Genomic DNA, 24,543 nt, shown 5'->3' on the forward strand with positions numbered 1-24,543 from the left:
GTATTTATTATCTGTATGTCGATTATAAAACAGAACAATATTAACTAAAGCACTATACTGCTGCTCTAACGTAGTGCCACTATAGCAGCATAAGAGACCCCACTAAGGCCAGACAGAGAAGCCAGTGCTGTAAATAGACCAGAGCACAGCAACAAGAGTGCAGTACTTGAATACCATTTAAAACAGACTGGAGAGGGATCAAAACCCAGCTGCAGGACGACCCATGGAAATTGGGCTTCAAGGCATTCGAGACAGAAAACAGGAGACACTTCTTCACACAGAGAGGCGTCACAATCTGAACAAACTCCCCAGCGATGTGGCTGAAGAGACAATTTGGGATCATTCAAAAACAGACTGGATAGGATCCTTGATCACTTAGTTATTAATGGACACCAATGCAACCTCGTCCCCACCATGAGATGCTGTGAAAGTCAGATGTTGGAATTAGAGGATGCCCACTGATACTTTTTATTCATATTTTCCTGTGTGGGTTGAACCTGTTTGAAAGGGAGTCACAGAGTGCGGCAAAAAGACAGGATATAAAAGCACCGCCGCATGACTCTCTCTTCACTCCTGCAGGCGCGTACCGACACACGCACAGACGGGTCGAAACTTTCCCTGCATTCATAAACATTTTATCCCCAGAGCAATTTTACAGTTTTCAATTATAAAGGAAAAAAAACAAACTCTCAACGTACGAATCCAAAGATGAGACTAAACTCTCGAATCTGAATGGTGAAAGTTTATGCGTCGAGGTCCAACTCTAACATGTTGCTTTTGCTGAGGGAGACCAGCACACTAAGGGGTGTGTTCATTTTTTATATGCATTTGTCCGACAGTCTCTAAACTCAAAAGCAGCTGCAGCTCTTGCATAACGGCGGCTTCGCCTTGAAACACATTTGAACCGAGTCGGCCTCCAGTGATGATGCACCCTGTCACTGTGGATCCCAGCATCGCTCAGCGGGCCGGGGATCATTTCAGACAGCCGCAGTCATCCAGGGTGTGCTCTGTGTGAGCTTATTCCTGCCCCACATCTCCCAACAAGCTCCAGACATGCATTATGTAACGCAGCTCTCCAGGCTGTGACCCGGACAGTCTGAGAATCCCAAAACAACAACCCCAACTGACCCCTCAGTAAGACTAGATTAGCGTTCGTTTCATCACAAGTGGTTCAGCTCTAACCTCACCAGCAATAGTTGGTATATTGTGACACCCCCTCTGGCCACACCGCAATATATAGCATAAAACTAACAACACAACATTCACTAATCACGAGCAGCAGAGATGCGAAAGCTGACTGTTATGATCTTCTCATTTATGTAACAATCAGGGGTTGAGGAAGGTTGAGAAATGTCATCAAAGTTCATGGATGTCTTATACTGTGTGTGGCGTTTTATTTTAAAGAGCACGAATGTGAGCAGCAGCTGTGGTGTGAAATTGCAGGCGGGTCAGGCGGAGAGAGCAATGCCGACACTGGCAGGGTGACACGCAGGGCGCTATGGCTTCGAATGAATGTCAAACCAAAGTGACTGCGGCGAGGGATCCACGGCGCCATCATTTCCCATCAGCAGAGCCTTGTCTCCCAGCGATGTGTCCCTGCTGCGGCTCACTGCTGCCCACAGCCCTGCCGCCCCGGCTCTGGAGCAGGACAAGGGACTCGGAGGATGTAGATCCAAACCGCAGAGTGCTCTAATCTGGGAAAGTCCTACAGACAGAGCAGGGACCGGGCCAGGCTGAGCCAGCAGTCCTGAGTGAAGATCTTACATCTGTGAACATCTGGATAATAGACTTTGGATGGAGCTCGGGAGAAGAGACGTGTGGCTTTGCTTTCAAAATCAATTAAAAGTGCTGCATTGTATAGAACAGGTAAAGGTAATTTAGGTGGGAATGAGAAAGGTGTGCCAGGGTCAAGAGGGGTGTGGATCAGTGATTGGTTAAGGGGTGTAGATCAGCGATTGGTTAACGATTCATTTGAGATACGAAGGTAAAAAGAAGCAAACACACACCTTACAAAACGAGTGCTGAAAACCGAAAGCCCTAATTTGAATTAACTGTGAAAACCTGATGAGCTAATAGGGCATTTTTTTCTTCTCAATTCATACACTAGATGCACAGCTTTAGCGGTGATAAACGCACGGCACAACTCCGAATCCAGACATGAAGAACGATGTTTGGATCCAGTTCATATCCATGGTAACAAGTGAAAAAGCCGGTGTCGTACTGCGAGCGCACGCCGGCATTGTTAAACATGACACTGAATATGCATTTCCTTTCACTTCGGTGTGATCTGCGTGTAAAGCTGTCAGCTTGGTATTAGATGATTTATGATCTGCAGTATCAGTTTGCTGTCTTTAAAGTTAATACTTTCCAAAGCAATAATCTAGCGTTCTCTAGACGTAAATAAAAAGAGTGAAAGATCTAGATCTGCTGCCATCATTCAGAAGAAATAACTTCTGTCCCATAGCTGAGAGAGCAGGGAAGTATCAATTATTCCTTTAATTTAGAATGGACCACTTTAAACATCTGAGATGGCTGCAGTGCATTTAAGTTTTAAAGATTTCCAGATTTTGTATTTTAGTTATGTCTTTAGGTAATTTAGTTACATGACCTTGCAATTGTAATATACTTACAGCAATAAAGTTGTGAACAGATTCTAGACTCCTACACACAGCCACTAGTACAATGCCCACATGAACCTTCATTCCAGTGCGCCGAGAAAAACAATCTGCAGGCTAAACACCCGAGTCAGTGTGAGTCTCTCACACTCATGAAACCCAATGTACTGAACAAGCACTCCAGTCAAACACAATTCCCTTCTCCATAATTCAGCACAATCTGTTCATCCTATGTGAGCAGCATTCAGAATTAAACCTGTCCATTTCTCGTATTGTCTGCCCTCAGACAAGTCGTGTTGAAAATCTGTTCCACATCCTTTTATTTTAAACTCTGGCTCCTTTTCAAACCAATACACACGATAGAACAAACATACAAAACACAGGTAACTCCACTCAGCCCAGCACCATGAGATGGTCACAAGAGGAAACACAGGACACTCACACAGACACTCACACACACACACACACACACACACACACACACAGACACTCACACACACACACACACAGACATATAGACACACACACACACATAGACACACACAGACACACACTAAAACACACACACACACACACAGACACTCACACACACACACACACAGACATATAGACACACACACACACATAGACACACACAGACACACACTAACACACACACACACACACACACAGACACTCACACACACTCACACAGACACACACAGACACAGACACACACACACACACAGACACACAGACACACACTCACACAGACACTCACACACACACACAGACACATACACACTCACACAGACACTCACACAGACACTCACACACACACACACACACAAACAGACACAGACACACACACAAACACACACACTCACACAGACACACAGACACACACACACACTAACACACACAGACACACACTAACACACAGACACACTCACACACACACACACACACACACACTAACACACGCACAGACACTCTCACACACACACACACACACACAAACACACACACACACACACATAGACACACACACACACACACACTGGGAAAACTGCAGCCGTACTGGAAGCAGCAGTCGAGGCATCAGAGCAGCAGAGTCGCTGCAGCAGTGAAATCAGTTGTACAAGCAGCAGCAGGAATGGAAGACTTTGCACATCACTGGAGCTGGGGGCCGCCTTACCTGTCCCCCCTTGGGCTGATACTTGATGTTGTCAGTGGAGCCGATCTTGGACTTGACGTTCTTGAGGTCTGGCAGGGGCTGGTTGACGAGGCGGAGCTGCTTGGGCGTGGCGGGCGACTTGGGCGGGGTCCGGATGACGGCCACCTTCTTCTCTTGGGACACCAGGCTCATGGACTTGGGGGTGCCGGGGGTGCGGGGCGTGCGCGGGTAGCTGGGCGTGCCGGGGGTCCCTGGGGTGCGGCAGGAGTAGCTGGGCGGGGTGCCTGGGGTGATGGCCGTGGAGCCCGGGGTGTGGGGAGTGGAGGCTCCACTCCTGGCTGAGCGTGAGCGAGCCGAGTCCGTCCCTGTAGGACGACACAAGCAGGGGGTTCACACAGCGGCCACCACTGACCGGCACAGTCCTTCAACACCCAACTGTGCCAGAGATGCCATGTCTTCAGTGACAGGATGATGGGAAACCAGACTCAGGGTAAACCCACAGTTAAAGACACATGCCTGCCCTTGAGCAAGTTTACTATCTGCATTGTGATTTCTCTGTAATCCTGGCTTGTGTCTACACTGAGCATTAAGATCCCTCTGTTTTCCTACATTAGAAACCACAGTAAATGTCCATAAGAACGGTTATCACCCCAGCCTTATGAAAGAAGACTTTTGTGTGTAAAACATGGTATTAACATTGTCCAGCACCGTGTAACCCCTGGAGTCATCAAAAGCAAAATCATTCACTGTGAAAAACAGATGGAAAACTTTGGAAAAAAACAACGACCATCTGGCAATTGCAGTCTGGCACACATTGCCCAGAGAGGCAGCCCAGTACAGAGCACCAGTACACAGCACCAGCACAGCCGCAGGGGAGGTGAGGGAGAGGGGGCTCTACCTGTCATAGTGGGGGCCCGTCCAGTCCTCTGTTCAGCCCGTCCTTCAGAACGAAACGCTATGGGGGGAGGAGGAGTGAAGCAGCAGGGAGGACAACATGGCAGGAGGGAAAAAAGAAGAGAAAAAGGGCAGCAGCTATCAATGCTGGTTCTAGAGGCTCTATTGCAATACACAGCACACAGACAGAGGCAGAGAGACGCTACTGAGATGCTCCGACGTTAGCAGGATGTGTAGGAAATAATATAAAATATATGATATGAAAGTATCTATAATATGTAGTATTATGTCATATAATATGAAATATACATATAATATATATAGATCCATAATATGAAATGTAAGAAATATGCAATTGTTCTGTTCAGGACATTTGGGTCGAGCCACACGGATGGCAGGCGTGTTTCTGCAGGGAAAGATTGTCTGGGATTGCAGACATGTCAAATCTCTGGTGTCCTGAAATAGTCTTCAGGCTGGGTATCGAAACAGTTCAGGCGTGTTCTGTCAGCCGGTCAGCTTTGTAGAAGATTTTGAAGGGATCTTTAATGAACTACCTGCTGGTTTAGAGACATGCACTCAGGCCTGTAAAGAACAAAAACAACAGAGCCCACAGACAGACAGACAGACTGGCCTGCTCTAGGTCCTACTACAAATTTTCCAGGGATTTCCCTCTTCCCTCCATGGCTCTATCGCTTACAGGAGATGTGTGTTTGACAAACAAATGAGCCTTCACGGCATTGAAACAGAGCCACCTTTTGTGAGCTACGTGGGTGAGCAGGAGAAGGCAGGCAGTGCGTCTGGAAAGGTTTCAAGCTCACACCCACGCATGGCATGGGCGGAAGAGACAAGGCAGATTCACTGCACAAAATAAAAGTAGTGCATAGATATATATGTTCTGGTAAATGTGTGAAAAAGGTAAATGTATAAATATACCGGCACATTTATAAATTCACCAACTAGGCGGAAAATGTATGCATTTACTGGCACCACTGGAAATGTGTATTTCCCGCAGATAGTCTGTGCATCTCCCGGTAAATTGTGCTTGTTTGAGCAGCAGTAGGTCAGTGGATTTGTTTGACACGCAGACTTTTGTTCTTGTGCGCAGACTTTGACCAATTTAGCCAATAACTCTTCTAAGAATCTTGTGAAAGCCTGTGTGGGAATGTCTGTGGGAAATACACATTCCCCATGGTGCCACTTACCGCCTACTTGGTAAATGTAAACTGTGTAAATGTTTACCGGTACATTTCTACATTTACCATTTTCACAAATGTACCGTAACATATATATATATAATTCACCCACACAGTCTTAGATCATCCGTCAGGACACATGTGGACGTCTTGCAGCATCTAGGACCGAGTTTGTGATATTGAGCGGTATTGAACTGTATTGCACGGTATTGCACGGTATTTGGCTGTATTGAGCTGCGGAGAGTGCAGAGTGCAGCATCGGGGGTCTTACAGGTCGGGCGGCGAGGCGCGGTGGAGCCGGAGCTGGTGATGGAGGTGGAGCTCTCGTCGTGGTCGGCTGTCGGGCCGCGGCGGGGGGGATGGATGGACGAGGGCCTGGGCAGAGCCGAGCGCTTCTCCGGGCTCCGGGAGCTGCCGTCCTGACACATGACACACACACACACACACACAGCATGAGAACTATGTACACAGCACACTGACCGCTCCGAGCTCACGCTGGCACAGTGTGGTTTCATCTGCAGATGTCCAGACAACCTCTGTCCTTCAATCCACACAAGAAGGAATCACACACTAAAATAATAATACTTTTAAAAGAAGCTAGAAGGATGCAATCCCAGATTTATTTCCCTTTCACATCAAAGGAAGTGTAGGCCAACGAATGCTGATGCGCCGTCCTGAGTGTGTGGGGTCGTGCCACGCCCTGTCTTACCTTGGCCAGGCGGCTGTGGTTTGTGTGGGAATCTCGGGGTCCCGCCGAGGAGGGCCGGGGGCCGTACAGCTCTGACTCCAGGTGGGAGCTCTTTCTGGACAGAGAGCAGGCCGAGTTGGGCCGGGGCGGGAGCAGGGCGGTGGCCCGCACTTTAGAGGTGGGGATCTTTGTGAGTGCGGATGGGGACGGGCTCTTCGTGCGAGAGTGGCAGACGGACACACGGACAGGGAGGGGCGTTGGGGTGACAAAATGAAAATGCAAACAAAAATAATCAAATGGAAAATGAAACAAACATAATGCAAACAAAAATGATAATAATGATAATAAAATGAATTAAGAAGCACTTAAGAGTGGTCTTAGTTAGTTATTTGTCCTCAGAATGACTCTCTGTACCTCTCTACACACTGCAGAGGTTTCTGAATGTCAAAATGAATGGATAAAGTGGAAGCGATCAAAATATTTACATTTGTAAATGTGGCCATTAAAATAAAAATATTCTTGAATAATTGAAATTATTACAAATAAAGAAATGACTGCATTGACTGTTGGAGTTTTGTTATTTTTAGTAAAGCTGTATCATGAACTGAAAAGGCAGGAGCTTTATTTTAACGTAACCATCTCAATGGTAATTGCAGTGTAAAGGAAACTGAGAATCTGGAATGAATACATGAAGTATGACTATGAAAGAATGTAAATAAACATGAAAAAATATGAATATGGAGATGAACGCAGAAGAGAACAGACCGTGCCACAGCCATGGCGTGAGACTGTACTGATGTAACGGATCGTATAAATGACCCTGACGCGTCTGAATTCCTCACGGCAATGTGTATCATTGGCAGTATGTATAGGAAACAGTTTCTTTATTCTACTGTGAGTAAACCAATTAGGACTTTGATGATAAATAAAAATGCCAGATTAGACAAAATGATTAATTTAAACGAGTAGCTATTTTGCTGGCAAATAAATCGCTGAAATTATGGTTTGCTGGTATGTAATTGGAAAAAGGATTAAGTAACTACATAAATGATTTAGTCAGATTCTGTTTAAGAACAGATTCATTTGAGATTCATGCTTTCTCAGTATTTGATGTCTGTTTCTTTCTTGTGAAACAACACCATGTCTGTCTGAAGTGTGCCTGACATTGTAGATCACACATTGTCAGCTGATTAGTAGTGTCTGATGGATTGCTGTCTTGGCAGCTGCTGACGATAGATCATGACTGTTCAGCTCTCTAACTGGTCTCTTGGAGTTCATGCCAGGTATTCCTATCCCAGGTAAGGGAAGGGAATTCAGTGCTATCGGTTGTGTCATTGAATCTGATCCCAGACTCCCTCAGAGCATTGCCACCTCCGTCATAACTTACCATCTTTCAGCTCAAAAACATGTTATGCTGGTTAATACAGAACCCACTTCTGCACAGTGCCACGTCTAAGGCCATGATGAGGGTGCGTTTACCCGTGAGAGTGGAGCGGATTGACATTAGGGAGAAGAACAAAGACTCACTGTGATCCGGTCCCTGGACGTCCTGGCCACGCTGAGAGGCTGCCGGCCCTCGGTCACGGCCACTGTCGGGGACAGAGAGACACTGGCATGGTTAAAGCCTGTCCGCTGCGGATGACGGGCACAGAAGCAGCAGCGATGATTGGAGCGAATGGTACATGACAAACACGGGCCAAAACCATGTACACGGCAGCAGCCGGATCTGACAGGGTTCAACCGCAAACCTGCAGAACTCTGTGGACCCTTTATCAATCGTCCCTAATCAGCACCTACACTTAGATGCAGTATTTACTATGCAGCACTATGTGTTTATTTGTACTTTCCTTTGAATATACAGGTATAAGATGATAGAGCTTATCATCAAGTTTACTTTAAATTATCCCATATATCAAAAATTCCTTAGATTGCAATCATGAAACCTCGAAGAGTATTTCATGATATACCTCAGGTCCTGTCCGTCTGTTTTCAGAGTAATAAAACCCTTCCCACCATAAGACACAGAGTCGTTTTCTTCCGGTCCAGTCACTCACACTGGGGACCTGAATCATCCCCTGATGCACTCGAACACAGGGAGCCACTAAGGGAGCCGGTGGGTGTCGGCGACTGAAGCCACGTGTTCCATGTTGACACATATAAACTCTAAGGGTCTCAATAGTAACACTGGAATGATCTTGTGTACAATTTCAATGATGGACAAATGCCACCGATTCCATGACAGAGATCTTTCTGCAGTTTGTCACTGACACACAGCCACGTCTGGACAAAGCCATCGCTGCCAAATCAGAGTGGAAGAGAAATGATCAAATGCACCAGACCACAACACCAACACAAGACCATTACATGAGCACAAAGGTTTTCACACACAACAAAAATATAAAGAAGCATGAATGACCATGACTGCCGTTCGATGTGATGCACTTTGAAAAAGAAAAAGCAAGAGGAAAATGTACGATTGGCGAAAGCACTGAAGAGAACTACAGCACATCTAAAACAAAAGAAAATATAAAAAACAGCCCGGTGGTTTAGAAAAACAACACAAAACCAACAACCACAAAAATAATTCTAGCGATGAGATACGGATGTCCATGTTTGCCAGCCACATTGCAGAGCACTTTGTTGGGAATTGTCACCTGTCAGTTTCCGTTTAGCACAGGCGTGATGCGGAGTTGGTCTAGGGTATCGGACAGCCGGTTTTAATACAATTTTCCGTGACGGAGACCGGGTCTGTATGTCTGATTTTTTAGTAAGTTCAGCCTTCTTAAACACTGCTACAAGAAGGAGAGACAGAGTCAGGGAGAGCAAGGAAAAGCACTCACAAAGAACGGTTCAGACAGCCCCTCCACCCCTCGAAAACAAAAGGCAAATTCAGTGTGACATCATAAAGTAAGAAAAAGGTTCCTAGAATACAAACTCCAGTCAGCAAATAAACATAAATATTTCAAGTGTAACATTGGCCAAAAATAACCGTATTTCCTACTACAATAAACGTAAGCTATATAACACACGTACAAAACCCAGCATTTAAAAGAAAAAAGCCCTAATATAAGAAGTATCTTTTATTAGGTAATCGCATGTTAATTTAGTCAATGCATTATATAAATTTCTAGGCAGGAACCTTTTTTCTTCTTCATCTCGTCCCTGGGGACGGAGCTAGGCTCCTTCCTGGCTGGCTTGCGCTCAGGGGTGGAGACCCGGCCTTTCGCCCTATTCATTGCCTTCTCCTTTGTGTGCTTTTCCACAGAGGGCTTCCTGATTTCAGGGCTCTCCATTTTGGGAAGTTGTTCTATCTTTTCGGTCATGATGCTCCTGTCGTCATCTGCAGTTCAGAAGGAGCAAAACAAGGACACTGAGCCCAGGACAGCTGTAGGCACAAGAATGGCCTGGCCTAGATGAAGTCTGAATTATACACAGCTTAAAAAAAAGCAAGAAACAGCTATAATGCTGCAACATGAGTTTAAAAAGACAGTGGTGATCAATATGTCCAATATTCACTCCCTTGTTCATGCATGTTTTAAACCTTTTGTCAAAGAAACTATATAAGCTAACATAAAACATGATAAGTATTGGTTTAATAAGAGAATACACATATCTACTATCATTAGGGCCCTTTGTTTTAGGCTGCACTTCAGTCCTCCCAGCACAAGGTGGCCATGTAGTCTGCTTAATTAAACCACTTATTGATTAATAATTTACCAATGCCTTTAATAATCTGTTAGTCATAAGGCATATTGATGCGTTGATTAAAGGCAGCAACTACAGACTTTTCATTAATGAAAATGTCCCGTGCATTCACTTCTCTTATTCAATGTAAGCATCGTCAGTTGCCTAACTCTGCCTTCTGTCATACATTGACGTTGATCTGTAAAAACTTGGATATAAAAAGAAACACATTCAGCATCTACAAAATCTGTAACAACTGAAATATATTTTAGCCTTTTATGCTAAATTGGGAAATAAATATTAAACGTATTTTAATCTTTGCACATCTGTAAGCAATGCCTGGAGGTCCTGTAACACTGCAGTGCTTGCAGAAATGCACAAAGCGTGTGAGGGGGTGTGTTTGGACTGATATTCAGCAGCAGGATACCAAGTGCCCAATCTGCGTGGCTCAGGTGGCAACATTATGGGGGAATGACAAGCTTGTTGTTGCATTGATTCTGTCAGGTGGTCTTTATGCTTTAGTTTTCTGCTTGGGTAAAGCAAAATATGTTTTATTCATTGCAACCAGCTTGTCTGCTTTCGGAAAATGATTTGCCCAGATGTTGCCGAAATGGGATATTACGTGGGCATAACAAGTCAAATGTACTGAACTGGGCAGTAAACCTTGAAGAATGTCAGTGTGCCTGGATCGTCTCAATGTCATTATCAGCGAGACAAAACCAGTGACATTATTCAAATTGAGTGACGAGTAATTCACACACTGCACATTAACTGCATCGGCTCACATTACTTGCAGTTCTGAGGTATTTATTAGTCCTTGGAGAGCAAACTACTTGCAAAACATACTGATATTGTGCATCTGTAGACTCGAAAGTGACAACAGATACACTTCCAGACATCTTTGCCTGCTGTATATTTTATGTTTTGTGCAAATCGGTAATTTGGGGTAGATATTCCCTTCTCAGCTAAGCTGCTGTAGGAATTGCTCCCACATTTACTACATGTTTGTTCCGAAATGCATGTGGTTTGGGATTCTCATGCATCATATATCTGGGGATAAATTGAGGGGAATCTTCTTGTTTTCCTCGTTTTGTGTTGTTCTTGATTGTAATGTGTTTGACTCCATGTAAAGATCTCAAGCTTTCTTTTAACGCATCAATTAATTAAATTACCATCTGTACTCATCATAATTAGTTTTTAATTTCTTAATTAGTCAAAGCGTGGCATTGATTTCTTTATTGCAAATTAAATTACTATAACTGGAGAGGCTGCAGGGACATCTAGGGCACAGCAGCTGAATTACAATAAATGTTGCATAAAACGCAGGGCCTTATAATGAAGGGACTGAGGCTTTGATTAATGGGAAAGTTTTAAGTTATCAAATTAAGGAAATCTATAAAATATAAATGTACCCCTAATGTGACTGACTTCAAGTATAAAATGTCTTACTTTTATAAGTTACAAGACATGAATATGGGGGCATGCAGAGTATAATTGTACATGTATCAGGATTTTAAACTAACATTTTTAATTGTTCATCAGGAATGCACTTTAGAAAACAGGTCAAGGCCTAGAAATACAGAATGATAATTAAAATCGCACCTTGAGCATCCACCCAGGCACTGTCCGTATCCAAGATGGAGTCGTCAATGGTAGTCTCATCTTTGTAGTCATCATAATTCTCCGTTCTGCATTCGCTCTCAGGTACTTCCTCCTTCACTGGGGAGGCAGGAGCCTCGGGAACCTCGGGAACCTCAGGAGCTTCTTCCAGACTGGCAGCCTCCATCTCTGCCTCTTTTTCCAACTCAGCTGCCTCCTGCTCCTCCTCCTCCTCCTCCTCTTCCTCAGCACCTGCCTGTGATTGTTCTTCCTCCGGAGGACCAGAGAACCTGACACTGTGGCAAGACTCTTTGCCCTCGTCAATGGTCTGCACCACTGTAATAAAGTCGTCCTCCACAGTAACCACTGACTCGATCACCCCTCTGGGCTCCACTGCCTCCTCTGCTCCAGCTTCCTCCCTCAACCCTTCATCCTCTTGTTCCTGCACCTCCTCTTCCTGCTTCTCCTGGGAGGCAGTCTCCTTTACTACCTCTAGAACTTCCTCAGGTTCTTCAGCTAATTCCACATCATCTTCAACCTCTGTCTCTTTCAGTTCTCCTGCCTTAATTTCAGGCATCTCTGCTGCAGGCTCCTCTTCCTTAACTGGAAATGGTGAGGCTTCCACTGGAGTCTCCTTCCTTACTAGCTCTTCTATTGGCACCGATTCCTCCTCTGGTTGTTTTGGCTTTTCGGGTTCAGGGACTGTTATTTTTTCCTCCTCTGAGGTACTCTCAACTGATGGTATCTGTTTGACCGTTTCAGGTTTTGTAACTCGTTCCTTGCTCAGCACTCCTGTGTAGACCTCTTCCGCATCTACTTCCTCATAAGCTTCCTGGTGCACCAAGTCTGGCTTGTCTTTCATTTTCTCTTTCATTTCCTGCAGCTCCCTCTCTTCCTCTACACTCAAGGGTCTGGCTTCCAGTTTAAGATGCTTTTCAGAATCCTCAGGTTTGGTCTCCTTTTCAGGTTCTTCTTTAACTTGTGTTTCTGGTTCCAGAACAGTGACCTCCAGGGAGACAGTTTCTGGTGACTTGGCCGAGGGCTCAGGCTCAAGCTTGACTTCCTTTGCCCCTGTGTCAACCTCCTCTGGTGGCACAGGAGAGGTATCTTCTCGTGAAAGTTCCTGCTCCTCCACTTCTGCAATTATCTGCCCTTGGATATCAGAAGCGGGCCCAGCTTTAGGAGGAAGATCGTGTTCCTTTGCTTGTTCTTCTTCATGCGCAGACACAACTGTTTTGATCTCCATTTCCATTTTAACATCTTCCTGTAGACTGCTTCCTTCAAAGATTACACTCTCCTTTTCCTTAACTGCAGCTATTCCAGTTTTGTCAGCATCTGTTTCTTCTGTTACAGATTCTTTTACCTCTTTGTCTTCGGATCCTTCTGACAGCTGCTGAGGAAATATTGTAGTCTTGTCTTCAGGTTCATTTTCTTCTTTTTCCTTAATTTCTACTTTCTGTGGAACCTGCTCTAGCTCAGCTGCTTTCACTTCTTCTTCCTTGTCCTCTTCCATAACAAGCGTGGTGAAGATTTGAGGAGGCGAGTCCATTGGACTGTGCACATCGGCAGGTGAGGGCATCGGACCTGTATACTCATTAAAAACACAGTATCCAATATCTTCTAATTGGCTTTCACTTCTATCTACCTTCTGACTCTTGTCCACCAATCCCAGCTGAGCCAAGGTATCGTCCATGAGGGCTGGCACATCAGCAGGTACAGACTTTCGTCTCACCATCTCAGGATCAGTGCTCTCAGAAGTCAGTCTGGATCTGGTGCCCGCTAGGTCGAGCATTTCAGGCAGATCCGGAGCCATCACAGAACCGTTTTTGTAATAGTCCTTCAGCTGGAATGGAGATTCTGAAGGTGATTCAGCTTGGGGACTTGTCTTTATTTCAGGATCTAGAACAGGTGGTGAAGTTGAGGGAGCAGTAGCAGCGGCTGCTGTGGTTTCCAGAATCAAAGGAGGGAAAGCTGGCTGCTTTTCCACAGACGGGGTGGTGACTGGAAGATAATCTGTTGGCTCATCTAAGCTGCCACTGGTGAAGGACATAATATCTGAGGCCAGCGGGGAGAAGGCCTTTGGACGCCCCTGACCTTGATTCAGTGATTCCAAGGAGGCTATAGGAATGTTTAAAGAGTAGCTCCTCTGCTCCAGAGACAACCTGCTGGCAGAAAGCCTGCCCTCATCCTTCTTCTTGTCCAGTATTGGGAGGGGTTTCAGCTCTTCTATAGGGCTTTTTCGGGCATCAGATTTGTCCTCTGCTGCTGCCTGTGTCTGTGGCAATGTGCTAAAGCTAACTTCCGGTGGCAAGACACCATTTCCCCCCCACATATCTGACACACCAGAAGGAGTTTCAGAAATCTTTACCCTTGCATCGCTAAACTCATAATAGCCTTCACCTTGCTCAACACCCCCCTTGGCTTCCTCTTCCTTCAAGGCTGATGTCTCAAAATAGGCAGACATTCCTGACTTGTCTTTTTCAAGACTTTCCATATGTAGATCCATACCACCAGAGAGTTCCTCTATGTCAAGTTGTTCTGGCTGCACCTTTGGATCAGTGGTCTTCTCTGATATCACTTTTATTTCTGTGCTTATCTCCTTCAATGCATCAGTGGGCATTTCCTCTATTGACTTCTTGAGATCTTTATCAACCTTCTCTTCAGAAATCTCAGCCAGTTGGGCACCTGCAGATTCTTGTTGTAGCTTTGCTTGACTGGAGATCTCTGGTTCTTTTTTTAAATCTGTTAAAGAATTGTCACTTTCTCTTGTGGCAGGTGACACTGTAGAGGCTACAACTGGTGCTTGTTCTGAAGAGAGCTGTTTACTAATGGTTTCTGCTCTCTTCATTTCTTTTTCTTCCTTCTCTTCTGTTTTCAGAGCCTCGTCAACTCTAGTTGGTGACTCCTCTTTTTTAGTTGGGATATCTTCAGGTTTTTCCAAAATGCCAGACTTATCAACCTGTTTAATTTCTGCTGTAACCTTTTCATCCTTGAAGTCATCAGGTAGGGACTCAGCCTGGAAGTGAACAGGCTGCTCGAGTGAAGCTTTGACCACTGGACTGCTCGGCTCCTGGGCTTCAACGGAAAGCTTTTTCTCTGCAGGAGTATCTTTGATTTTGGAAACATCACTAGTGTCTCCTTTCTGCTCTGCAGCAGCAGATCTGTCTTCCTTTTCTGCAGCTAGTTTCAGCGGCTCCTGTTTTTCAGTTTCCTTTGCTTGGTCACATTTCTCTGGGGATGCACTGGACTCTTTTGCATCTGGCTGCTTTGGCTGGGACTCAGCAGGTTCTTTGGGGTGGGTTTGACCATTAGAAGGTGCAGTGGCAGCCGTAGGTATCTCAGGTACAGAGGTGGGTTCCTCAGTTTTTGAAGCAGCAGTTAGTAAACCTTCGGGCTGAGGGAGGTGAACCTCATCTTTTTCTGAAGGAGAAGGAGATTGGGGCTCCGATTTGCATGACTCCTCCGGTTGTTGATGAAACTGGTGGATGTCTGTCCAAGTGGGAGTGGCAGGCTCTGCATCCCTTCCTGTGTCCATCTTCAGGGCTGTAAGCAAATCTAAAGTAGTCTGGTTGTTCTGGGTTTCTTTTTGTTTGTTTGTTTAACATTTTTGATTATTTTTTTAAATAAAAAAAACATGTTGTCATACAGGCAAAACTCTACATCAATGCACAGATCTTCATTCAGCATAATCCACTGCATTATGTGGGAAGGACGACAACCACATGGACACACAAAACAATGAAAGTTGAAGGATGCCATTGATGTCATTACGCATGCATGCAGAGCCACAGTCTGGATACATGAGAGTACAAATAATACAAAAATTATAATAAAATAAATGATGTTCCTTATAGTCATAGGCAAGACATTTGTTCTGCCAGGAGTGCAATTATTTTCTTTCCAGTCCGGTTGTTTGTTGTGTCATGACAACCTTATGAAGAAGCACTGAGAAGATGTAGACTATTAATAAAAAAAACTCTTATTAAGCTCATATTGAGCCAAGACAGTAAATTTGCATGTCACTTAAAAAAGGATGACAATTTTCTAGAAATGCTATTTAAAGTTAATGCCAATCCCACATCTGTACAACACCTGTACACACATGTATAATTGCACATAAATGATATAAATAAAAGTAATTTATTTCTGTGCTCAGACAGGATTTACTATAAATATATTGTCATAAGGTCAGGTGAAAAGAGCGCAGTCCTTCAAAATAGAAAGAATCACAAACTAAAGATGCACTTTTCATTAACAATCAAATACAGTTTATAATGAGCAATGCTGATTTGTAGGGGGCTGTCGATATGGGACTGACCGCCGAGGTGTGGGAGCAGAGCTGCAGTGATACGTGCTGCAGTGCAGAACAGGTGCCAAAACAACTCTGTACAATATGTTTTTAGTGTTAGTCTACATACATCCAGAAGTTTGAAGATATCTTAAGTCAAATTTCAAAAGTAATTAAGCACATAGAGCGTTCTAATGCATTTATTTTAAAGCAGAAAAAAGTGCACAGGGAAGAGGACGCGAATGGCTTTTGCTAACACTTTAAAACTGTCATTTTCTACGGCTTAAAAACATGCTTGTGTATAATATGTATGACTGGTTGTTTATATGTGGATTGGCTGCCTCTATGTAATCTATCTGTGTTCCGGGACAACTTGGACATGAGTTGTTACATGCTAAGGGGCTTGCAGAGTAAAAACATACACTACACAATTATGTATTCATGTTCAAGAATTTCCTTGAACCACCACAACCCCATCTATGTCCTTAAATATTTTTACACGAACTTGAGTATTGTTTTTCTGTTTGTTAGTTTGTCTGTTCATTGTTTCAGATGATTGCAACTGAGTAGATGGATGTGAGGAACATTGCCTGTCACAGCATCTTCCAATCACTCTGACCTACTTATAATATTATATATGTATGTATGTATGTATGTATGTATGTATGTATGTATGTATGTATAGATTTTTGTAAAGTTATTTTTATCTAAGCAACTCCATTTTGGATGGAAAGAAAATGTAATTTCTATGGAAAGCAGGGATCATTGCTTTAGAAAATGACAAAAGATGAAATGTCAGCACTAAGAAACAGAGAAAAAATCAAAATAAATAAAAACACATCAATATATCTGCCACTGAAAACACATTTAAGAAAAAGCTGAACCAAAGCACCATAAAATCAGATTTGCATTTAATCTTGTACCTAGAAAGCAGGTGATTCGGGGATTGGATAAATCAACAAATTTATCAGCAATGTAGCTGGCAAAAACACACCAAGCAATGAGTCAAAACTAATGAGACGGGTCGGTCCAGCAGGAGCGCTAACGTGTTGCATCGATGGATTAAGCAGACCAAGGTTTGGCAGCAGCATCAGCAAACGGTTTAGCCCATTATACCAGCAATTACCAACGCAGCCAAACAAGAAACAAAACAGAAAAACAAACGAAAAAAGCAAAAACATGGATCTGTGCAGTTTCATGTATAGCACTCTGAACCTTCAGTGAAGCAACATTACCTTGAAGCTTGCATGGCCTAGAAGCGCTAGCTAAAAGAAGCCCCCTTCTTTTTCATCCCACCTTAGGTCTTACCCTCTCTCAAATGGCTTTAAGAAACATTTTTCAAAAACATGCACACTGGGAGTAGGACACACCTTCCTGGGAGCACTTTTCCAACCCTGCCTCATCGCCTCTCCCGTTGGATGCCTCTGCTGGCTCACTAGCTGCCTCGGCCTGCAGACAGGGCTGAGCCTGGGCCTCGCTTATTATCTCTGCCTGCTCTAAGTGCTCAGCAGCAGCAGGCCCCTGCTCAGGCTTCTCCCCACTCCTCTGCTGCTCTCGCTCCACAAGAGCGGCTGTGGCTGCTGCAGTCTCCTCTTCCTCTTCAGCTGCTGAAAGAGCCTCTATGGTCTCTTCTACTTCGAAAAGGGGAGAAGTGGATACATCAAGACTACGGACAACACATGGGTCACATGGGTAAATATCAGTGAGACACTTTCAGCTCTATCGGTACAAGTAGCTTATGGATTTACTCTTCCTCTAAGTCTGTAGCTGTCCTTGACCATAACAGTGTTTATTAGTGGATCAGTTTGCTCTTTTCAACAATGTTTTTAAGTAAAGAAAGAGGTGTTTCTAAAAGTGTTAAGTGTTATACCCTAACCCTAACACTACAAAACTGTGATTATGTTATATAAGACAGTGGTAATACTGGGGCTATTCCCCTTCTGCTTACGAGACACTAAAGATCTAAATTATTAAAAATTCTGATCATATTACACCAGTAATCAGGCATGAGTGGAACAATACACACACTCTCAAACATGGACATCTGCTTTAAAATTAAAATTTCCATTTGGAAACGTACAGCACTGCTGAGGAAAGGGTTCGTGTCATATGAAGGTCCTAAAGATGCAATGTTCCCCTGGGTGCTAGATCTGTAAAATGCTCCCCTTGTTGCTAGATCTGTACAATGTTTCCCTGGGTGCTAGATCTGTACAATGTTCCCCTGGGTGCTAGATCCGTATAATGTTCCCCTGGGTGCTAGATCTGTATAATGTCCCCCTGGGTGCTAGATCTGTACAATGTTTCTCTATGTGCTAGATCTGTACAATGTTCCCCAGTGTGCTAGATCCTTACTGTTTTCCCCTGGGTGCTAGATCTGTACAATGTTTTGCTGGGTGCTAGATCTGTACAATGTTTCGCTGGGTGCTAGATCTGTAAAATGCTCCCCTTGTTGCTAGATCTGTACAATGTTTCCCTGGGTGCTAGATCTGTACAATGTTTCCCTGGGTGCTAGATCTGTACAGTGTTCACCTGGGTGCTAGATCTGTATAATGTCCCCCTGGGTGCTAGATCTGTATAATGTTCCCCTGAGTGCTAGAACCTCTCCTTCTTTTCCCTTCCTTGATCATTTCCCCAGCAGTACAATACACAAAGATGAGGTACGTTTATACCTCACCTGCACTATTCAGCACAAATGTGTGTTTGTGTTTGTGTGTGTGTGTTAGTATATTGTGGTACAGTGAATGTATAAAGATAAATATATTAAGAAAGGGTCAGGTACTTTAGAAAGACAAGTTAACAGATAAATCATTGATATTACTGACAGTTATATTTATAGTGAGAGCTATTGTCTGTTAGTGCTCTACAGCAGGTGATACTGCAGGTAGACAGAAAAAGAAATAGCTGGAGAGGCAGAACAGAGATAAGGATGGATGGCTGGATGGACAGATAAAAGAGTAGCATAAAGCCAGTGTCAATTTATTTCCAATATGCAAATATATATCTATTACATTATTAAGGTAAAGAGCTTTTACCACTTTCTCCATCAAGTATTTATATATTTATTTTGTATTAAATCCTGGGGAAAAATATATGAATCATGTATATCAGATATTAAGAAACCTTCTTGCACTGGTTCTAGCCAGAAGTTCCCAGAACCCAAGGCCCAGCCAGCAACCCGAGCTGTAGTGGAGCATTAATCTCCACTTCAGCGCTGCCCCTGCAACACGCTGGCACAGTCTGTGGGGACAGATGGTCCTTCTTCCAAAAAACAGCCTCTCTGTTTGGTGTGAATACAAATTCTCTTTCCAGATATCTTTGTGTTCATATTTCTATCTATCCATCAGTGTGTTGTGCAGACTAAACCCAGCTCCAGCAACACTGCCCTGAAATGAAACAGTCTGGAGTCATGTTGTGCCTGGTCATTGGTCAGCCCTGGTTTTACTACACTGTCCTTTGAGCAACAAGGTGTTGTTCTACAATGCTGACATCTATACAGGATCCTGGAAACTTACTGAACACAGAACATACTTGAACATTTGGAATAAAAAGCTTTGAATGGCAACAACACTTTAAAGTTATAAATATCCTTCTGTGCCTTAATTCTCAAATTTTAGTTTCTGTAGTTTAAATAAATATTGATAAATATAAAATATCCTCTGGTTCTGAGTTACTGCATGAACAGAAGGCTAGCAGTTGTACCTTTACTTTTCTGCAAATTGTGCTCAGCATACAAAGATTATATTTAAAACTATATATGGAGAGTGTGTCAAGCAGCATTATGTCTTAAAGTGTGGTTTACAAATGCTCCTGTAAGTGTTGTTAACTTAATAAACAAACATTTCATTTTTATATGATAAGGTCAAGGATTTTTTTTAATGAAATAAAAATACAGTTCCATCTTCAAAGCAATGCAATTGCTACCTTGTACTGTAGGTGTTGGTCCTGCAGGATTTCTCACGGTTAAACGTGTAAGAGCTGAAAGCCGTCCTGTGATCTACAGCAGGTGTAAATCAGCAGGTTTGACATATGGGTGGGTGGGCGCACAGACAGGTTGGGGGTGGTAAGACAATACCACGGAGTCGGACAGCTCTGGCACGAATGGCTAAAGAGAGTGCATGGACACAGTGATTCATGCACTGATTTTTCCATATTCTGCAAGTCATTTGGGATTGAACTTTGAATGTGAGAAACTGGATAACGTGCTTGTTTTAATTGCATTTGCATGCATGCTTTAGACCTGTATGCATGTGTGTTCCAGTGTGCACGAACATGCATGGACACACATGCATCCATCTATGTTATTATGCATGTCTGTACTTATTAGCATGCATGCACGTAAGTCTACAAGCATACGGTTTTGCATTAGTGTGTGCTGTATGTGATGGAGTTTGAAGGCATGTATCTAGCCTTGTGGAATGATCTGCACTAAATAAATCCTGCATTCACTTCATGCACTTCAGAGCAAGTATCTCAGGTGTCTGGAGAGAGAACACAGTTCTCAAGCTTAAAACTTGGTTTCAGTCTTGTAGTGATACCTGGTGAAAGTCTCTCTGAAGTTACAGATATAAAGCAGAAGGATATACATTTCTGAATCATTTTTTTTCTCACTACTCAGGTGTGTAAACTCTTGATATGTGCCTGCATTGTGAATCCTTTCACACAGCAGAGGAAAAAGTCACTGTGCTTGTTTGTAAACAAGACAGCAATCATCTTCAAACATGTCATCAGTGCATTTTTCAGAACGTAAGGGTAAGTGTTTGAAATCTGCATCGTGTTCAGGTCAGGGCTGTTCTCTAACAAAATGACTTGACCGAGATATGAAAAAACAAACAAACAAACAAATAAAACAGAGAAAGGGCTCAAAGATCGACCGTGCAAGACACAGACAGAGAAACAGAGCAGGAGAGGAAGAGGAGGACAGGGAGGAAAGGGGAGGGGAGGGGGGGAGGAGTAGGAGCAAAAAACAAAAATGAGGAACCATGCGTGGTTCACCTTCGATCTGTCTAAACATGGCAGCTTGCCCTGAGGGGCGAGAGCCAGAGTGAGTCCACTCGGAGCTGAATAGGGGGTGCTCATAGTACTCGTCATCTGAGTGGTAGGGATCATCGTCGGGCACAGACACCGAGATGGAGGGGGCTAGGAACTTGCACCTCTCCCGAGAATTTTGGAAGCGTCGGAGAGGGCCTGCCTTCTCCTCATCCCCTACATCTACAAACAGACACAGGAAGAGAACTGCAGGGAAAACCGAACAGAGAGAGACAGGCAAGAAACGCACACAGACACAGAAACATGGACACTCAGACTTCGGCACAGGTGCACATATGGCCGTCAGAACGGCTCAGGCTGCAGTGGGTGGAGCCAGCGGCTCTGGGCTGTGATTGGCCAGGAGGAAAAACATCTATACACGAGGATACCGCGAGAGCGGAACCCAGACAACCTACGTCTCTTTGGATTGCCTGTTTGTTTACCGTTTTAACTGGACTGTAATTTATGCATAACATGTCCATTTTGTTTTTCTTACAGCTGCTTCAAAAGCAAAAGATTGATTTTAATTTTAATATCTTTAGATAATAAATCGTGAGGCCTATTTGATGCACCACGGTGCCATATTCATATGTGTGTCATGTGAAGAATCTTGTCATCAGAAAGCACACTGATCAGGGAATTCTCAAAATGAGATTTTCTCCAGTTTTTCTCAAAGCGACCATGAAAGAGAAAATGAGAAACAAATTATATAAATGTGTAATATTATATTATTACAATTATTACTAGTATTATTATTATTATTATTATTATTATTATTATTATTATTATTATTATTAATAATAATAACAATAATACACATATTACTACTACGTGGAAGGCAGATTTAATTTCAAGATTGAAACGAGAGTCTGGCCATGGTGTTGAATTGACGCTCCTAATCCACTTCAGACAGATGTGGCAGAAGCAGCTCTTTTCCAACCGGCCTCACAAAGCCGAAGAGCTGCAACGCGCAGCGGGTCGATGGCGCTGGCGACACCCACTGCCGGGCTCTGGACCACATGTGACCAGAAAACACAGACACGGTGGGCAACGGTAACAAAACTGGAGGAACGACAATGGATAAAACAGGCAAAGGACGACAACAACGCTTACAACAGCTACGACACATGCAAAATAAACTCGACATCAAGACATCCAGGGGTTCTCTGGTCAACAGGCTGAGGGGGGGAGGGGACGGGGGCTCGGGTCATGACATGCAGACGCCAATTCAGCCAGCATTCCAGGAGTGAGACTAGGGGCCCTGGGGGTGCGGTAGCGAGGTGCCAGATCCCGGTGATGGAGATGAGAGCCGTTCTGGCTCATTCACCACTAGGGAGGACCTCCCTGTGAGGAGGAGGAGGAGGAGGAGGAGGAGGAAGATGAAGCCTGTCGGTCACCATCTCAACAATCTGTGGCCCTGAGTTCCTCCTGTATCCTGTCAGGAGCTGGGCTCTCCTGCCTGCCCTACACAACAATCCCTGGACCCATGAGGTGAGAGGAGGGTTACAGCGCCGGCGGACTGCGGAGCCATGGCTGGGCTGAGCTGAGCACTAGAGCGGCCCTCAGGGGCCCTTCTCCATCCGCAGTGAGGCCCCACTCTGCAGCAGCCACAGGGCAATACAACCCTGTCTTCCTTGATCCCATTTTCTCCCTTTCTATCCCTCTTTCTATCTTTCCCTGAAGGAGAAAGCGGGCACGAGCCCCTGAGCTCCTACCTTCCTCCAGGGGTCCGATCTGCTCTGAGGCCGGGGAAGGGGGGGGGGAGGGCGGCAGGTTGGCAGGGTCCTCGACTGCGTGAACAAAGACATGGAAACAGCGGAACATTAACAAGAAACACACAAAGGGCTCGAAGTCCCCCCACACTGTGGCCCCCAACTGACAGACTGCAGTTACCCCACACAGCACTGTGGCCCCCAACTGACAGACTGCAGTTACCCCCACACAGTGCTGTGGGTTGGTGCAACATTAAAAAAAGAAGGGTTTCATAAAGTTGATCAAAACACGCTGCCTCGTCTCATCAAGAACGGTGTCATCTTGGCACATATTGAAGAGAATTGAAAATGCTTGCAATCATCACATACATATATATACAGATCTGTGTAAACCTGACCTGATCATACAAATGAACTAAAAATAAAAGGTTCCATTTCAAAACGCCTCATACTGTCTCATTCCATGACATTACATAAGCATATATAATTACAGGGGATCTGGGAGCCCCCTTTCTCCTAATTATTATAATCATGTTCTGGATATAAAACACAGATTGTGCATCCAAAAAATACAGGATGCATTCAGTTTTCATCTTCCGACCAGGGAAGGCAGGTGGTCAGATGTAAATATGACAATGCATGTAAACGATTTCTTAAAGGGCAGCAGCATCTTTCCAATAAGTGACTGGAAAGAAGCCTAGAGATATTCCAGAGGTGACATTACTTTCCGCAAAGTTAATTTAAAGCTCAGCCAATGTAATTTTGTTCTGAGGGCAGAGAGGCATCTGTCACGCTGGATAAATATCGGCCATATCGACTCGAGGAGGTCAGGAATGGTAGCACAGTAAATCCTCCAGGAAGCTTCCTCAGTCACATGACAAATACTTCACATTTAACCGGGTCAGTGTGTGTAACTGAACTCAGTGAAACTGCAAACATAGAGAATCACAATACAGACTGGTGACCTAACATGTTTAAACAGGACTGACATACACAGTGGATATCAAACGTCTACACACCCTTATTGAAAAAGCAGTTTTTGTTGATGTAAAGACTGAAATCAAGACACTTTTATGCAACCAAGGCATTGATAGTTTGTTATTTTTAATATTTTTTCCAATAAATAATCCATTTGTTGCTCACTTAAATATTGTTGGTTACAAGATTTTAGTAGAGGTGACAAAAGGTTGGACGTGATTTGCCTTGATCTCAGCCTTTTCATCAACAACGGCTGCATTTTCAATAAGTGTGTAGACTTTTGATATCCACTGTACAATACATAATCATAACCAGATATGAATCAATGCTTTGAGTGCCTTTTTTGTGTAGATGCTTGTATTTCTAACCCTGCGAAATGACAGACCTCCGCGCTTTGCTCCGCAGTGTGTGTGCGCGTGTGCATGCGTGTTTGTGTGTGTGTGTGTGTGTGTGTGTGTGTGTGTGTGTGTAGTGAGGCCGTGATGGAGGGGCTACAGCAGACACCGAACACGCCACATCTCTCTGCAGCTCACCCCCCTCCCATGGCCACATCAGACACAGACTGCAGAGAAACAGATGGTGCTGCAATCCTCCCTTATAACCATCAGCAACAAATATATAAGACAACCAATGTCAAGTAAATAAATAGTCTGAATCACAGAATGCATGGCCAATAAATACACAATGTGACAATAAACAATACCCACAGGA

The 24,543-nt window shown here is 44.1% G+C and overlaps 1 protein-coding gene across 12 annotated transcripts in view; it reads right to left on the minus strand.

Annotated features, from left to right (window-relative positions):
- Positions 1 to 24,543, minus strand: part of map2 (microtubule-associated protein 2) — a 103,293-nt gene that overhangs the window by 13,712 nt on the left and 65,038 nt on the right. For 5 of the 12 annotated variants that reach the window (XM_066688650.1, XM_066688652.1, XM_066688649.1 and 2 more), the window contains exons 6-16: positions 22,858 to 22,932; positions 21,110 to 21,325; positions 17,488 to 17,748; positions 11,833 to 15,372; positions 9,686 to 9,886; positions 9,201 to 9,338; positions 8,074 to 8,135; positions 6,568 to 6,759; positions 6,130 to 6,277; positions 4,670 to 4,726; positions 3,793 to 4,136 (exon numbers count right to left, since the gene is read on the minus strand). In XM_066688650.1, coding sequence (XP_066544747.1) covers positions 3,793 to 4,136; positions 4,670 to 4,726; positions 6,130 to 6,277; positions 6,568 to 6,759; positions 8,074 to 8,135; positions 9,201 to 9,338; positions 9,686 to 9,886; positions 11,833 to 15,372; positions 17,488 to 17,748; positions 21,110 to 21,325; positions 22,858 to 22,932 — 5,234 coding nt within the window. The remainder of the gene's footprint in view (positions 1 to 3,792; positions 4,137 to 4,669; positions 4,727 to 6,129; positions 6,278 to 6,567; positions 6,760 to 8,073; positions 8,136 to 9,200; positions 9,339 to 9,685; positions 9,887 to 11,832; positions 15,373 to 17,487; positions 17,749 to 21,109; positions 21,326 to 22,857; positions 22,933 to 24,543) is intronic. The other 7 variants (XM_066688661.1, XM_066688651.1, XM_066688654.1 and 4 more) reach the window with 5 other exon arrangements.

Source organism: Amia ocellicauda, chromosome 16, assembly GCF_036373705.1.
Source record: "Amia ocellicauda isolate fAmiCal2 chromosome 16, fAmiCal2.hap1, whole genome shotgun sequence".
In the NCBI taxonomy this organism is placed as follows: Eukaryota; Metazoa; Chordata; class Actinopteri; order Amiiformes; family Amiidae; genus Amia; species Amia ocellicauda.